At 43.9% G+C, this 16,845-nt stretch overlaps 1 protein-coding gene across 4 annotated transcripts in view; it reads left to right on the forward strand.

Moving 5' to 3' along the window:
* LOC126355773 (trafficking kinesin-binding protein milt) overlaps positions 1–16,845 on the forward strand; it is a 374,105-nt gene that overhangs the window by 96,638 nt on the left and 260,622 nt on the right. Inside the window, exon 1 of one of the 4 annotated variants that reach the window (XM_050006189.1) lies at positions 10,837–10,953. The exons of the other annotated variants lie outside the window; for them this stretch is intronic. Coding sequence (XP_049862146.1) covers positions 10,927–10,953 — 27 coding nt within the window. The 5' untranslated portion in view covers positions 10,837–10,926. Of the gene's footprint in view, positions 1–10,836; positions 10,954–16,845 lie in introns of those variants that run through there. 4 annotated transcript variants of the gene reach the window in all.

The raw sequence follows: 16,845 nt of genomic DNA on the forward strand, positions 1-16,845 counted from the left end.
TTCCTCCGGTGAAAAAGCTCGATTATAGCACAATGTTTCTCGCGCACGTACATAGTTACGTTACACAGTAACATGATACATGGTACATATTGGAACCGTATAGCGATCGAGTAATATACATGACATGTAATACGTGAACCAATATTGAGAACAGAATGAAAAATTCGGGGGCGTTACTTTGCAGCACGCGCTCCTGTATCTATATTCCACAAGCCGCCTTATTGTGACCATGCGTAAAGTTATGAAGGATAAGTTGACCGAACTCTAAACATTGAGGCTTCTCGTTTTTTGGTATTTAACGACTACAGATCTTCCTGATATGGCGCCATCGGCGAGATTTAGAGACAATCCACGAGCACGCTGAAAATGCTTATCTTAAGTACAAAACAAGCTACTCTGCCAGTTCATGACTATCACGACCCTTTTTTCCTTGTGAAGTATGTAAGAAGTCCTTGGTTTCACAAGATCAGTTAGTGTTGTGTGTTCGTTTCTCTTGCCACCGTCCTCCCAAGGGCTCAACGATCCCATGTTACTGAGCTGGGGACTGGCAGGCGCCGCCAGTCCTCTCTTACAGTAAGCTCCAGGGATGCTTCAGCAACCATCGTGCGGCGCGCCGGTGGAATGTTGTGTATTTCGGAGAACGGGGGCCTTGGCTTCACCGTCTAGACCGCGAGGAAGGAACACACCTGTATTTAAAAAATCCCTCAATCTCGAAATGTGCTGATAAGGTGAATGGCCGGTGAGGTAAAGCAGTAAGTGTTAAACAAATTCGTAATGGAACACTTCTAGTTGAAACTGCTAATTCAAACCGAATATCTAAGCTTCTGGGATGTAAGGCCAGTCAAAACTGAGTTGCATAACACCCTTAAATTTAGTAAGGGCGTGATTACCTCATCTGATATAATGGAGGTTGACCCTGCAGAGTTACGTGAAGAATGGAAAAACATGGACGTCGCGGAAGTGCAGAAGTATGTGAGAAAAGCCAGTGGCACATTGGAAAAAATTCCAACATTTATTCTAACGTTTAGCACTCCAGAATTACCTAAATACATCCTTGCATTCTATATTCATCTTAAGGTTCGCCTGTTTGTTCCCAACCCAATGCGATGCTTCAAATGTCAAAGTTTCGGCAATACGACTATGGGATGTAATGGGAGAGCTATATGTGGAAATTGCGGAAGCTCAGCTCACAAATCAGGCAATTTTGTGCACTTCCTCCAAAATGTATAAACTGCTCCAGGGATCAACTTAATTTTAAGTTGAAAGTCACAAGATGCATACTCAGTGGTGATGCTGAAAAGGTTTCAAAGCTATGCAACCTTCGGTTTTTGCTGCTTCTTTTGCTTTGCCCCTTAAGAAGCCAATCGCCAAGCTTGATGTCTCCAAACAAACTCTGAACGCAGGTGGAAGTATGAGCACTTGCACTTGTCAGTGTACCTGTGGTGAGAACTCTGCTCTTGAACCAGAAATCATTCGGAAGCCGTCGGCGATCGACTTACTATCTAAATCACGTACCGCTTCCACCATCAGAAACCTACTAAGTCGCCCCCTCAACCCAAGCAACCAACTCCTCCCATAAATATGGAAAAACTTCCTTCAAATGGTGGTTCAAAGTCGAAGAAAGTGGCAGTTAAACCTTTGGATCGGCGAGCTCTCTCCTTCTGAGATGGGGAATTTACTCTTGAAGATGGATTTCCAATTGGAGGAACGAGAAAGTTGGGCACCAGCTCCGGGGTAAATCACCGCTTCCGAAGGAGAAAGACTGTCGCTAATCAATGGCTTCTGTGTTAAGGTGGAATTTAAATGGATACCGATCACATTTGGCAGAATTAAAGCTCCTGGTCCAGGAGAAACCATTCTGTGTCTGATTGAAGGAAAAAAAATCATTTTGAAGTCACCGCCATACCTTTATTATAGGGTTACCACCCATTCAGGAAGGACGGTATTACTGGAGACAAGGCTAAAGATGAAGTGGCTGTTTTCATTGATGACAGATGCCACTCCACTCATGTCCCTCTTAACACGGCCATAAAAGCAGTTTCCATGATAGTCCTAGCATAATTTAACATCACAGTGTGTTCTTTATATCTTCCACCTGATGATCTTTTGGATGCAGACGTACTGACAGAACTCTTCAGGGCATTCCCACGCCCGTTCCTCCTTGTCGAGGACTTCAGTGCACGCAGTGTACTGTTAGGCTCGGATATCACTTGCTCCAGGGGTCGAGTTATCGAGCGACTTGTCCATTCTGGGAGTATGTGCCTTTTGAAGTCAGGTCAGATGACACACTTTTCCACAGCTACATGGTTTTTCAGTTGCTGACCTTTGTTTTTGCTCCTCTGCTATTAAAGATTCGCGAAGATTTACACTCTAGTGAGCACTTCCCAGAGTGTTTCCGTCTGCCGACTTAGATGGTGGTCGACAGGAGGCCACGAAGATATCTAATTCAAAGGACAAATTGGTTGCTGTATAGTCAGCAGGCTATTTTTGAACAAAATGATTGTGCACAGGAAATGGTGTCCTGTATCACTTGTGAGATCCAACGGACTGCTGCAGAGTCCATCGCCCACTCTAGCAACAACCTTAGACGAGACCTGTACCTGGGTGGAATGAAGACTGTCGATTGAAAGCTAGAGCCAGATGAACAGCTTTACGAAATACAAACACCATCCAACTACAGAAAACCTCCGTGCTGTCACATCTGCCAGAGCACATGCGAGATGAGTGATAAAAGAACAGAAGAGGAATTCATGAAGGAATTTGCAACTTCCATTAATCAGTCCACTTCCACTGCACAAGCTCCGGAGTGAATAAGGCAGATTTCAGGCAAGTACATTGCACATCCCCCTGCCGCGGTGGCCGTGCGGTTCTAGGGCTTCAGTCCGGAACCGCGAGACTGCTACGATCGCAGGCTCGAATCCTGCCTCGGGCATGGATGTGTGTGATGTCCTTAGGTTAGTTAGGTTTAAGTAGTTCTAAGTTCTAGGGGACTGATGACCTCAGATGTTAAGCCCCATAGTGCTCAGAGCCATTTGAACACATCCCCTTGTAAGGCTTGTCGAGAAAAGGGGTCTTGGTGGACTCGCCTAAAGACAGGGCTCAGGGTTTAGCTGAACACTTTTTTTTTTCAGTAATTGCGCCCTCCAGACAAACTCCAGAATTCAGGGGTTCCTTAGAACTGCGGAGGCAAGGAAGCTCCATTTGTTTTCCCATAATAAGTTTACAACCTTCCATTCTCCATTTGGGAACTGGACTCAGCTCTGTCTGCGGCCAGAGGTACTGCTCCAGGACCTCATGAAATTCATTACGCCTTCCTGCATCGTCTGTGCTCTGAAACGAAAGAACAGCTCCTCTCTTGTTTCAATTAGATCTGGTTTGATGGACAGTACCCGACGATTTGGAAGACGACAATATTAATTCACTTGGAAGGAGGCAATATTAATTCAGTTGTGGAAACCAGGCAAGTACTGTAGCGCCCCTAACAATTACCAGATTGTAGCCCTTATCAGTTGTATGGGTAAGACTCTTGACTGCATGGTCAACTGCCACCTCGTCTGGCTGCTCGAATCCTGAGGTCACCTGGGCCGCTCTCAGTGCGGTTTCAGACGCTACCATTCCGCCATTGACATGTTAATTGTATTGGAGACGCCGATACAGGAGTCCTTCTAACGCCAAAACCATTTAGTTTGTGTATTTTTTACCTCGAAAAAGCGTATGACATTACTTGGAGATACAACATCCTTCGCCAACTTCATTAATGGGGACTATGTGGATGTCTCCCACTTCTCATCCAATCCTTCCTGGAGTACTGGCGCTCTTGATTTCGCGTTGCTGATGTGTTGTCTGACTGCTATGTTCAAGAGAATGGGATCCCCCAAGGCAGTGTACTCATTGTCACATTGGTTGCCATTTCCTTGACAGTCAGCAGCCCTGTCAAATTCTCTTTGCTTGTCGATGACTTTGCAATCTTCTACTGTTCCTTCAATCTTACAGTGATGATGAGGCAGCTACAGCTGACCATCAGGAGGCTGGAAACCTGGGCCAAGACAGCTGGTTTCGGCTCTCTCCAGAGAAAACTACTTGTGTCAATTTTAACCATGCTCGTCGAGGTTTTAACCAACCAGGGCTCACAATGCGGGACAATATTTTACATTTTCAGGAAATTGTGCGCTTTTTCGGTTTATTATTGACTCGAAATTAACTTGGCTCTGAGACGTGAAAGACCTACAAACAAATGGATCAAGAGTCGTTGAATATTTTAAAATGTCTTAGTGGAAAATCATGAGGAGTTGACATGTCCTGCCTCCTGCAGTTTTACATGGCAATCGTTGAATCATATTTAGATTATAGCAGCGTGGTCTCTGGATCAGACCATATTTCTTATTTCAAGATGTTAGACACTGTCCGCCATGAGGGCATTCTGATATCTACCGGAGCCTTTTGGACCGGTCCAGTTCAGAGTCTGTGTGCAGAGGCTGGTGGACCACCAGTCTGGATTCGTCGACGTATCCTTTTGGTTCGACAGGCACTGAAAATGTCAGTCTCACTTCAGTCATTGGTATTTAGTGCAGTAGTCCAACCCAACTATGAACGGATGTTCTGGAATCGGTCACATGCGCCCAAGCTGCTGATACGTGCTGCTGACCGTCTCAAAGATCGGGATCTATCAGAGTTCCGAATACACAGCAAGGGATGGGACGTGTTGCTGCCTTGGTGTCTTCAGAGGCCCAAAGTGAGTTCAAGCTTGACACAGTAGAAGAAAACTTGAATTCCAGATTACGTTTTTACAATTTTGTTTTCTTCCTTTTAAGTGTTGTTGTTGTTGTCTTCAGTCCTGAGACTGGTTTGATGCAGCTCTCCATGCTACTCTATCCTGTGCAAGCTGCTTCATCTCCCAGTACCTACTGCAACCTACATCCTTCTGAATCTGCTTAGTGTACTCATCTCTCGGTCTCCCTCTACGATTTTTACCCTCCACGCTGCCCTCCAATGCTAAATTTGTGATCCCTTGATGCCTCAAAACATGTCCTACCAACCGATCCCTTCTTCTAGTCAAGTTGTGCCACAAACTTCTCTTCTCCCCAATCCTATTCAGTACCTCCTCATTAGTTACGTGATCTATCCACCTTATCTTCAGTATTCTTCTGTAGCACCACATTTCGAAAGCTTCTATTCTCTTCTTGTCCAGACTAGTTATCGTCCATGTTTCACTTCCATACATGGCTACACTCCAAACAAATACTTTCAGAAACGACTTCCTGATACATAAATCTATATTCGATGTTAACAAATTTCTCTTCTTCAGAAACGCTTTCCTTGCCATTGCCAGTCTACATTTTATATCCTCTCTACTTCGACCATCATCAGTTATTTTACTTCCTAAATAGCAAAACTCCTTTACTACTTTAAGTGTCTCATTTCCTAATCTAATTCCCTCAGCATCACCCGATTTAATTTGACTACATTCCATTATCCTCGTTTTGCTTTTGTTAATGTTCATCTTATATCCTCCTTTCAAGACACTGTCCATTCCGTTCAACTGCTCTTCCAAGTCCTTTGCCGTCTCTGACAGAATTACAATGTCATCGGCGAACCTCAAAGTTTTTACTTCGTCTCCTTGAATTTTAATACCTACTCCAAATTTTTCTTTTATTTCCTTTACTGCTTGCTCAATATACAGATTGAATAACATCGGGGAGAGGCTACAACCCTGTCTCACTCCTTTCCCAACCACTGCTTCCCTTTCATGCCCCTCGACTCTTATTACTGCCATCTGGTTTCTGTACAAATTATAAATAGCCTTTCGCTCCCTGTATTTTACCCCTGCCACCTTTAGAATTTGAAAAAGAGTATTCCAGTCAACATTGTCAAAAGCTTTCTCTAAGTCTACAAATGCTAGAAACGTAGGTTTGCCTTTTCTTAATCTTTCTTCTAAGATAAGTCGTAAGGTCAGTATTGCCTCACGTGTTCCAACATTTCGACGGAATCCAAACTGATCCTCCCCGAGGTCTGCATCTACCAGTTTTTCCATTCGTCTGTAAAGAATTCGCGTTAGTATTTTGCAGCCGTGGCTTATTAAACTGATAGTTCGGTAATTTTCACATCTGTCAGCACCTGCTTTCTTTGGGATTGGAATTATTATATTCTTCTTGAAGTCTGAGGGTATTTCGCCTGTCTCATACATCTTGTTCACCAGCTGGTAGAGTTTTGTCATGACTGGCTCTCCCAAGGCCGTCAGTAGTTCTAACGGAATGTTGTCTACTCCGGGGGCCTTGTTTCGACTCAGGTCTTTCAGTGCTCTGTCAAACTCTTCACGCAGTATCGTATCTCCCATTTCGTCTTCATCTACATCCTCTTCTATTTCCATAATATTGTCCTCAAGTACATCGCCCTTGTATAAACCTTCTATATACTCCTTCCACCTTTCTGCCTTCCCTTCTTTGCTTAGAACTGGGCTGCCATCTGAGCTCTTGATATTCATACACGTGGTTCTCTTCTCTCCAAAGGTCTCTTTAATTTTCCTGTAGGCAGTATCTATCTTACCCCTAGTGAGATAAGCTTCTACATCCTTACATTTGTCCTCTAGCCATCCCTGTTTAGCCATTTTGCACTTCCTGTCGATCTCATTTTTGAGACGTTTGTATTCCTTTTTGCCTGCTTCATTTACTGCATTTTTATATTTTCTCCTTTCATCAATTAGATTCAATATTTCTTCTGTTACCCAAGGATTTCTAGCAGCCCTCGTCTTTGTACCTACTTTATCCTCTGCTGCCTTCACTACTACATCCCTCAGAGCTCCCCATTCTTCTTCTACTGTATTTCTTTCCTCCATTCCTGTCAATTGTTCCCTTATGCTCTCCCTGAAACTCTCTACAACCTCTGGTTCTTTCAGTTTATCCAGGTCCCATCTCCTTAATTTCCCACATTTTTGCAGTTTCTTCAGTTTTAATCTACAGGTCATAACCAATAGATTGTGGTCAGAGTCCACATCTGCCCCTGGAAATGTCTTACAACTTAAAACCTGGTTCCTAAATCTCTGTCTTACCATTATATAATCTATCTGATACCTTTTAGTATCTCCAGGGTTCTTCCACGTATACAACCTTCTTTCATGATTCTTAAACCAAGTGTTAGCTATGATTAAGTTGTGCTCTGTGCAAAATTCTACTAGGCGGCTTCCTCTTTCATTTCTTAGCCCCAATCCATATTCACCTACTATGTTTCCTTCTCTCCCTTTTCCTACACTCGAATTCCAGTCACCCATTACTATTAAATTTTCGTCTCCCTTCACTATCTGAATAATTTCTTTTATTTCATCGTACATTTCTTCAATTTCTTCATCATCTGCAGAGCTAGTTGGCATATAAACTTGTACTACTGTAGTAGGTGTGGGCTTCGTATCTATCTTGGCCACAATAATGCGTTCATTATGCTGTTTGTAGTAGCTTACCCGCATTCCTATTTTCCTATTCATTATTAAACCTACTCCTGCATTACCCCTATTTGATTTTGTGTTTATAACCCTGTAGTCACCTGACCAGAAGTCTTGTTCCTCCTGCCACCGAACTTCACTAATTCCCACTATATCTAACTGTAACCTATCCATTTCCCTTTTTAAATTTTCTAACCTACCTGCCCGATTAAGGGATCTGACATTCCACGCTCCGATCCGTAGAACGCCAGTTTTCTTTCTCCTGATAACGACATCCTCCTGAGTAGTCCCCGCCCGGAGATCCGAATGGGGGACTATTTTACCTCCGGAATATTTTACCCAAGAGGATGCCATCATCATTTAATCATACAGTAAAGCTGCATGTCCTCGGGAAAAATTACGGCTGTAGTTTCCCCTTGCTTTCAGCCGTTCGCAGTACCAGCACAGCAAGGCCGTTTTGGTTAATGTTGCAAGGCCAGATCAGTCAATCATCCAGACTGTTGCCCCTGCAACTACTGAAAAGGCTGCTGCCCCTCTTCAGGAACCACACGTTTGTCTGGCCTCTCAACAGATACCCCTCCGTTGTGGTTGCACCTACGGTACGGCCATCTGTATCGCTGAGGCACGCAAGCCTCCCCACCAACGGCAAGGTCCATGGTACCACAATTTAATCGTTGTTTATACGTTTATGAAGATGGAACCCAGCAAGAGAATGTTCTCGGTTGTTCCACTGTTTTCCCTGATAGGGTTTTTGAAGTGCATGTTCCGGAACAATGTAGAAATTATGATGCCGAGTTATATAGTGTTTTGATTGCACTGGAGAGTATTTACAAGTATTACGGTATAAGGTTTCTTGTCTGTTTCGACTCGTTTAGTCCACTAAAAGTACTTCACCAAATGTAAACAGTAGACCAGTTGATTCGGATCATCCATGACTGCTTACAGTGGCTCCAACACAGTGGCAAGGAGGTGATCTTTTGCTGGGTACCTGGCCACATTAAGATACAGGGAAACGAAATGGCCGCCAAAACAGCCAAAGAAGCATGTCGGGTTGTTGTTGTCCATTAATGTCCCATCCTGTTGCACACTGTCTTCTCATTTTCCGACACACACATTGTGTGTCATTGGGAGACTGAATGGTTGAAGGTGACAGAAAACAATATGCAGTTGTATGGTTGCTCAAATCGACCACATGGGCATGGCGGACCTCAGAATGGTTCAAATGGCTCAAGCACTATGGGACATCACACACATCCATGCCTGAGGCAGGATTCGAACCTGCGACCGCAGCAGCAGCGCGGTTCCGGACTTGAAGCGCCTAGAACCGCTCGGCCACACGGCCGGCATGGCGGACTTCATGTAAGCGTCACCACAGGATGGATGTTCTGCTTACCAGGCTGCGCATCGGACACAGCTCGTTAACGCATGGCTTCCTCCTCCGGCAGTTGGATGCCCCACTCTGAGGTTTGCGATGTGCCACTTTCAGTTCAGCATATGTTGGCAACGTGTTCTTATGTACTGATATCAGGACAGCCCCCCGTATCGATGGACATACTAATATCAGGGCAGCCATCAGTCTCGATGGAGATCTGCCCACGATCCTCGCCAATACTGATTCCAGTATTACAAGAGTGGTGACGTTTTGTGAACTGTCAGGCCTCATCTCTAAATTGGTGGGAAAGGGAGGCAGACTTTAATGCATTTTGAACTGCTCTGCATATGGGGAGAGCCGCGTTCGTCCCTACCCATGAATTGGCTTGCTGACACATGGTCAGGGCGCTGATGACCATGTTGAGCGATCCTCACCTAAAATCATCATCATGATCATCTTGCCACCATGCGCTCTTTCAGCCGAGTATTCATGTTTTTATTTTTCTCCAGACTAGCTTTGAAATTTCGGTTTAAGTACTGTGTAGTGCAACTGTTAATGTCATAAGCATGTACATTCACTGTCAAGATTCTTAAAATTCTGATAGCATGTAGCTATAATCTGCATCTAAGTAGAGAATAGCACGTGGTTGAGCATCAGTACGTGAATGGATAAGTGAAAGACGAAAATGTATGTTTTATTCTGGCGGTGTTCCCGCATAGTCAGCCGTCATTTGATTGAAATTGTGAAATTCTTTTGATGTGCGGTTTGATATCCGCTGACATAAAGAACCCCCAGCCATGACACTGTCGCTCATAGTGTTTGTTGTATTTTTAACAGCAATTTTTTTTTATTCGCCGCTTATCAAGTCAACAGTCGTTCGCGACTAAGGTGACCCCTCTCGCCTGAGGTCTAGTAGATCGTTGAAATTCAAGATTTTACACTTATCCAAGATGTGTGTTATAGTTAACCAACTGAATATGTTGGAGATGATCTTGCCTATATGAACGTAATCTAAATGTTTTACCTGTTGTATGTAGCACATAGTTGCAGATAATACTACGTTAAGGTTCTTCAGAAGGGAGAGAGAAAAGAACTGTTACAGTAGAGCTTCAGAATGAAGTTTTAAGAAGAGAGAAAGAAAAAATCCGTTTCTGAAATAGGAGTGAACTCGGTCAGAATAGGGATACTTCCGATATTAGCAGAAGCAGCCACATTACCTCGTTTTTCGAAATGCGCATACCCGGAAATTTAGAACTTCACATTGGGCACAATCTGCAAATCATTGTGGTCATATACACACTCGCGTCATGGTTGGCTGCGAATTTATAAGCAGGCACGAACGTTGCAAGCACTTGAAGTAGTCGATTTTGAACAGGAAAACGGGATGTGTAGTGGCCAGCGCCTGTTTTAGGCCACCACCCAGCGACAAAAAAACCGACTCTGCACGCAAACGGCCAAGTTGAACTTCTCGGAAGGGGCTTGTCAACATACAGTACGTTAGATAGCTTCTTACGCATCCAGACCTGCCACAGTAATACCGTTAACACAATGCTACTTTTGCTGTCACATGAGTGACATATGAGCTGGAAGTGTTGATCCTATAATTTCGACACTACACAGCTTCGTTGGATGACGTTTCTGGGCCTGCATACCTCTTCTCAGTCTGTTCCTCAAGGCACCCTCTACAACGCTTCGAAGTTGGTTTCGTTTCATATACTCTGTATATTAAAGCTCCGCAAGCATTGGAAGCAGTTAACTTTCTAGCAGAAATACTGTATTTTTAAGGGATACCCTAACGTACAAGCGCGTGGGCACACACACACACGCACAAAAGAAAGCTACGCAGAGGTCCTTACGTCGTAAAAAAAAAAAAAATGGCGGCGTGCTCGCTTAGTGGCCGGCACCCGGTGTCGCCAGTGGAAAGTGTAAACACAAAGCAGCTACTCAGGCGCAGGTGACGGGTGGGAGGGTGTCCCCGTTACGGACGAGCGCTCTCACGCCCCGGCTGGCGTACGTGCCGACAGTCATTCCACCGCTGCCCTTACTTCTGCCAGTCGTGGCCGTCGCCAGTCTTGGCGAGTCGGTCCAGTCAACTGGTTGTACTCCAGTCATCTCACCCAATATGTGCAGAGGTTGTCGGTATGAACAGGTAACGCGATTCACCTCATCTAGCTACGCTTTAGTTGAGACTGTTAAGTCTCGAAACACTCATGCTCTCAGGTTGAAACAGTCTCTACTGTTTGATTTATTGTGGAGTCTTGGACTGTTTACCTTTTCTGTCCTTCAGTGTTCTACCTTACTGCTATTTTATTTATCAACGTAGCCATCTATGGTTGCCAATATAACGTGGTTGGGAAATATCTTTTATTTATATAGAAGTGCATGTACCAAATGTTATAACATCGACGTTGCTGTAACGAAGACAACTTCGGAAGCCAACGTCCGCCGTCGAGTGAAAGCGAATTACCACATACGCCGGCGAGCAGAAGCTGCATCGTCTGCGCTCTCGACTCCTGGAGATGCTCGTCCATAGTGGTGAAGCGGAGTAGCTTGAAGACGTTGAGAGAAAAACGAACGGAGCTGAACGTCGCATCAGGTTCTAAATGCGCTCGCTGCTTTCGGTGTTATAGGAACAGATACAGTTTTTGGACTCGAGGAAGCTCAAGGCGATTTTATCCAAGATTATAGGCAAAATGACCTATCTCTAGCGTGACTATTGGACGATTTCGTAGTCTTGTTCAACTAGACTAATGTCGGACATAGACGAAAGTAACACTTATTTGAAACATTGTGTCTTAGCTACCAGAATATGTATGGCTATAGAGAACACTGTTGTAGTAGGAGGAAACCCGTTAGTCTTGCATCAAACTAAATTTGAAACTGGTGTGTGTGTGTGTGTGTGTGTGTGTGTGTGTTCGTACATATTAGGCTTTTACTTGATCGAATATAGCCATGCTGGCGACTCATTTTCATTTGCCACCGACGGTGAAAACAAAACAAAAAAAAACGTTAGTTAGCTGTCATTTTGTATAAGATTTTTCCCAAAATTGTAATGAGTTGACAAAAAAAAGCTCCTGCCTGCATTATTTCAAGAGCACTTAAAAGTTAATGCTATTATATGTTCACGCGGAGTAACTGCAAGCGGAAAACAGAGAACTAAGTGGAGAGCAGATTGCGGATCTGAAAAATTAAACGTGTTGTTGTTCTTGTTGTTCTTGTTGTGGTCTTCAGTCCTGAGACTGGTTTGATGCAGCTCTCCATGCTACTCTATCGTGTGCAAGCTTCTTCATCTCCCAGTACTTACTGCAACCTACATCCTTCTGAATCTGATTAGTGTATTCATCTCTTGGTCTCCCTCTACGATTTTTACCCTCCACGCTGCCCTCCAATGGTAAATTTGTGATCCCTTGATGCCTCAAAACATGTCCTACCGACCGGTCCCTCCTTTAGTCACGTTGTGCCACAAACTCCTCCCCAATCCTATTCTTTTTGTCAAGTTGTGCCACAAACTCCTCTTCTCCCCAATTCTATTCAAAACCTCCTCATTAGTTATGTGATCTACCCATCTTGATCTTCAGCATTCTTCTGTAGCACCACATTTCGAAAGCTTCTATTCTCTTCTTGTCCAAACTAGTTATCGTCCATGTTTCACTTCCATACATGGCTACACTCCATACAAATACTTTCAGAAACGACTTCCTGACATTTAAATCTATACTTGATGTTAACAAATTTCTCTTCTTCAGAAACGCTTTCCTTGCCATTGCCAGTCTACATTTTATATCCTTTCTACTTCGACCATCATCAGTTATTTTGCTCCCCAAATAGCAAAACTCCTTTACTACTTTAAGTGTCTCGTTTCCTAATCTAATTCCCTCAGCATCACCCGATTTAATTTGACTACATTCCATTATCCTCGATTTGCTTTTGTTGATGTTCATCTTATATCCTCCTTTCAAGACACTGTCCATTCCGTTCAACTGCTCTTCAAGTCCTTTGCTGTCTCTGACAGAATTACAATGTCATCGGCGAACCTCAAAGTTTTTATTTCTTCTCCATGAATTTTAATACCTACTCCAAATTTTTCTTTTGTTTCCTTTACTGCCTGCTCAATATACCGATTGAATAACATCGAGGAGAGGCTACAACCCTGTCTCACTCCCTTCCCAACCACTGCTTCCCTTTCATGCCCCTCGACTCTTATAATTGCCATCTGGTTCCTGTACAAATTGTAAATAGCCTTACGCTCCCTGTATTTTACCCCTGCCACCTTTAGAATTTGAAAGAGAGTATTCCAGTCAACATTAAACGTAGAGATTTCGAAAAGTAAGGAAGGGTTTTTAATTATATGTGTTTTATGTATTTTATTCTTGCTTTATAGTTTATGCTGCAAGATAGGTAATATTTATCAGTTCAGTTTTAGCTTGTATTTTCATTTCTCGCATTTAGCTGTGGCCACATCTTGTTCCTCAGTAGCTTCAAACTGGTGTCTTTCAGTCAAAGAAAAGAGAGGATGCACCAGACAGTAGCTTGAAATCTAGTGTAATCTAATAGGTACGATACTGAAGGAATCTTAGCGTGGTTCGGAAACAATACATAGATTCCCGTTTGTAATAATCAGGCGAAACTTCGTGTAATGAGGATTGATGAATAACGTTTACAAAACACGCTGTTCTCACGTCAACATTTTGTCGGAAATTTATGGAGTTCTTTCACTGGATTTTAGAGGTTCTGTCAGCTCTGGTTTGGATAGTTAACACATGCTTAAGTTTGATGTCAGTGTTGAGTGCCTTTAAAATCTGTGACCGAGATAACCCAGCGTCGTAATGGCATTGGGCTGCTACTCTGCAGGAGTGGAATTCGATCTCCGAACCGAACGAGACGATACGCTGTTTATGAACATCAATCCCCTACTCGGAAGGAGCGCACTTTTAATTCCCGCTCTGATTTATGTTTTCCGAGGTTTCTTCAACTTGGTCAATGCGAATATTGAGATCGTTTCTTCGGCAGTGTTCGGACCAGTTAGTTCCGACCCGACCCGACCCTACCCTAACCTAATAACCCCTGTGTCGCCAAAAGATTAAACTTTCACTTTTTCTTTCGATTTTGTGTGAGCGTAAACATGTATAAGACCAATACTGTTGAATCAGCTGTAACTCGGAAATCCTTAGCTCTTCCAGACTGCTGTTTCAGTGCGCTGCACATGTTGATTGGGATGAAACCGAAGATGACGTAAGTAATATAAAGGATTGATCTTCATTGCAGTTCCTAGAGCTTCCCACATAACCAGGTAATGACGTCGACGTGTCACACAGATTATGGAATGATTTGGGAGAATGTATAGAATGACGTTATAGGGTAAATTACATGTGAACTCCCCATAGTTAAGATGACCCATTTTTCCCTGTGGATTTATTGGTTCTGATAGACCCGATTGAGACTAAATTTTTTCTGGTACCTTCGACAGGACGACGCCCTACCCAGGATCTCTGACTTTGTAGGTCTGTTATCTACAATGGAATATCCAAACGAGCGTCACTGAAAAACTAGATGGTTCACTCTCCAGCTCAAAGCCCCCCCTCCCTCCATCCTCCTGCCCCCCCCCCCCCTCTCTCTCTCTCTCTCTCTCTCTCTCTCTCTCTCTCTCTCTCTCTCTCTCTCTCTCTCTCTCTCACACACACACACACACACAAACACCAATTTATGCTCGCCCGCTAACTCTCAGAGTTAGCACCTGTTGCAGAAAATACACAGCCGGAAAGAAATTAGTACACACTTTTAGAGGTTTGCAGTTCACTCAAGATTTATTATTGCAACAGTGCGTATGAAGTACATGAAATGATTAAAATCGCAGATCAGTAGCGCAAGCGGTTCTGTGGTGTGAGGTATCGACCAATGCTGAAATACATATATTAGCACGTAGCGAAGCAATGCATGTGCTGACTTTGGCATCCATTCGATCGTACAAAGGGCGAATACTGTCCTGGGTTAAGTTATGCTACGCCTGCTTGACCTGTTAGCGTAGTTCTGGAAGATTTGTTGGTTGCAGAATCGCACTAGTCTCTTCTCGTCTCATCATATGCTACACATGCTCAACTGGAGACAAGTCAGCAGATCATGCTGACCGCCGAAGTTGTTGCACTTCTTGCAGAGCACGTTGAATGTCACAAGCAGTGCGCGGGCGAGCATTATCCTGTTGCCGGCCGGAGTGGCCGAGCGGTTGTAGGCGCTACAGCCTGGAACCGCGCGACCGCAGGTTCGAATCCTGCCTCGAGCATGGATGTGTGTGAAGCCCTTAGGTTAGTTAGGTTTAAGTAGTTCTAAGTTCTAGGGGACTGATGACCACAGCAGTTAAGTCCCATAGTGCTCAGAGCCATTTGAACCATTATCCTGTTGGAACAACACACCACGTTCCTGTTGCAATAACGGCGTAAGAACGCGCTAAGCAACACACTGCATCTACCGCGCGCTGGTTAGCGTTCGTCCCCCCCCCCCCCCCGTCCCCCCCCTCGAAGCACCAAAGGTGAAATTTATCGCACCCCAAATCATAAGGCCTATGGGGCAGTGTGTCTTGGACGAATGCACTCCTATGAGACAGCGCTCATCGGGTCTACATCGTGTCTTGAGTTCAGGAAGAATCTGCTTTCGTCGCTGAAGACCATGGCGAGCCGTTCCATTTTCCAAGTGATCTAACGGCACCACACGATCCGTGCACTTCCATGCTGTGGCATGAATGGAAGACGGGGTAGACGTGTGCGTGCTCGGAGTCCCACTGCAATAACTCGGAAGGCCATAATTTGACCGCTTTCAAACACTCTCATTTGGCTTTAGGAAACAAGAGTGCGTCTCCGTGGCATGGTTCCATGCTTGCTTCGCTCGTTTGCACCATACTGAGCCTTATGGGCTGTGAGCATTTCCTATTTAAGCACTGTCACCTTCAACTGGTGGCAGTTCAGCATGCACTTTTTCTTCTTCTGCAGCCTGAGGTTCCTCATCATCATTTCCCAGACCCAAATTAATCATTCAGTAAATCCTTGATGTGTGTTTCTTCGAGGGTAAATTACGTGGACAGAAGAAAAGTCCCGAACAGCGTCATCGTAAAATCCCTCACTGCTTTGTTATTTTTGTCAGTTCCAGCTTTCTAAACGCATCCTTAGGGAGTTCAAGTTCTTCCTTTGTAACAGACACCAGATGTTTGCAGCCATATTCTTGTATCTGCTGTACTACTGATTTATTTTTCATGTGTGACTTGCAGGTGAGGTTAGGATCGGCAACGTGACCCAACCCATCCCCTCTCCACGAAGAATCCAGTTCCTAACCTATACCCATTCCGTTGAAGACAATTCGGAGCATGTTACCATTTTTCTTATTGTGATTCTGATACTTAAGTGTTTTCCCGAATTCATTTTCCATATACATCTTGTATTCAATATGTTCATAGCTTCCAATTTTGTTAAAAATGTAACTGGTATAAGTGCCCATTAACCAAAACACTGCGGTGTGTTTTTTTTGTAGTAACTTTCTTCTGGTCTGAAGAAATGTTAGTCGGTAGGGTGTTTGATGAAGCAATTTTCACCCTGGTCCACCTCTAGTTGATAATCCGATCTCCACATGTGTAACGATGAGGCACACTATCAGCGAGGTGGAATTTGCAGCAGAGGTTAGTGTCACTTAAACCTATGGCAAAGAGACGCTCATTAGTGCTGATGATGTTATTGACTACCTTGTACCACGCTGTTCTCACGTCAGACGAAAGAACATCACCACTGATGTTTTTCCAGACCACATTCCAAGCTATTCCAGCATATTTAGTTTCTATGTTATTTTTCCTTTCAGCTAAAATCGCCTTTGCTGTAACGTTTTTGGAGTTTAAAAGCCTTTGCTGAGATAGCTTAGTTCAAGATAATACTCCATAATATGTTCTAGTTTAAAACTTTTTTTGTATATTTATCGGCGGCCCTACACTTTCTGGGCCTGACAATGTCTTATAGTTTTGATGTATTTCTGTTAGACGGACGACATTGAAACCATTATCAGTACG

Source organism: Schistocerca gregaria, chromosome 1 (assembly GCF_023897955.1).
Source record: "Schistocerca gregaria isolate iqSchGreg1 chromosome 1, iqSchGreg1.2, whole genome shotgun sequence".
Lineage (NCBI taxonomy): Eukaryota > Metazoa > Arthropoda > Insecta > Orthoptera > Acrididae > Schistocerca > Schistocerca gregaria.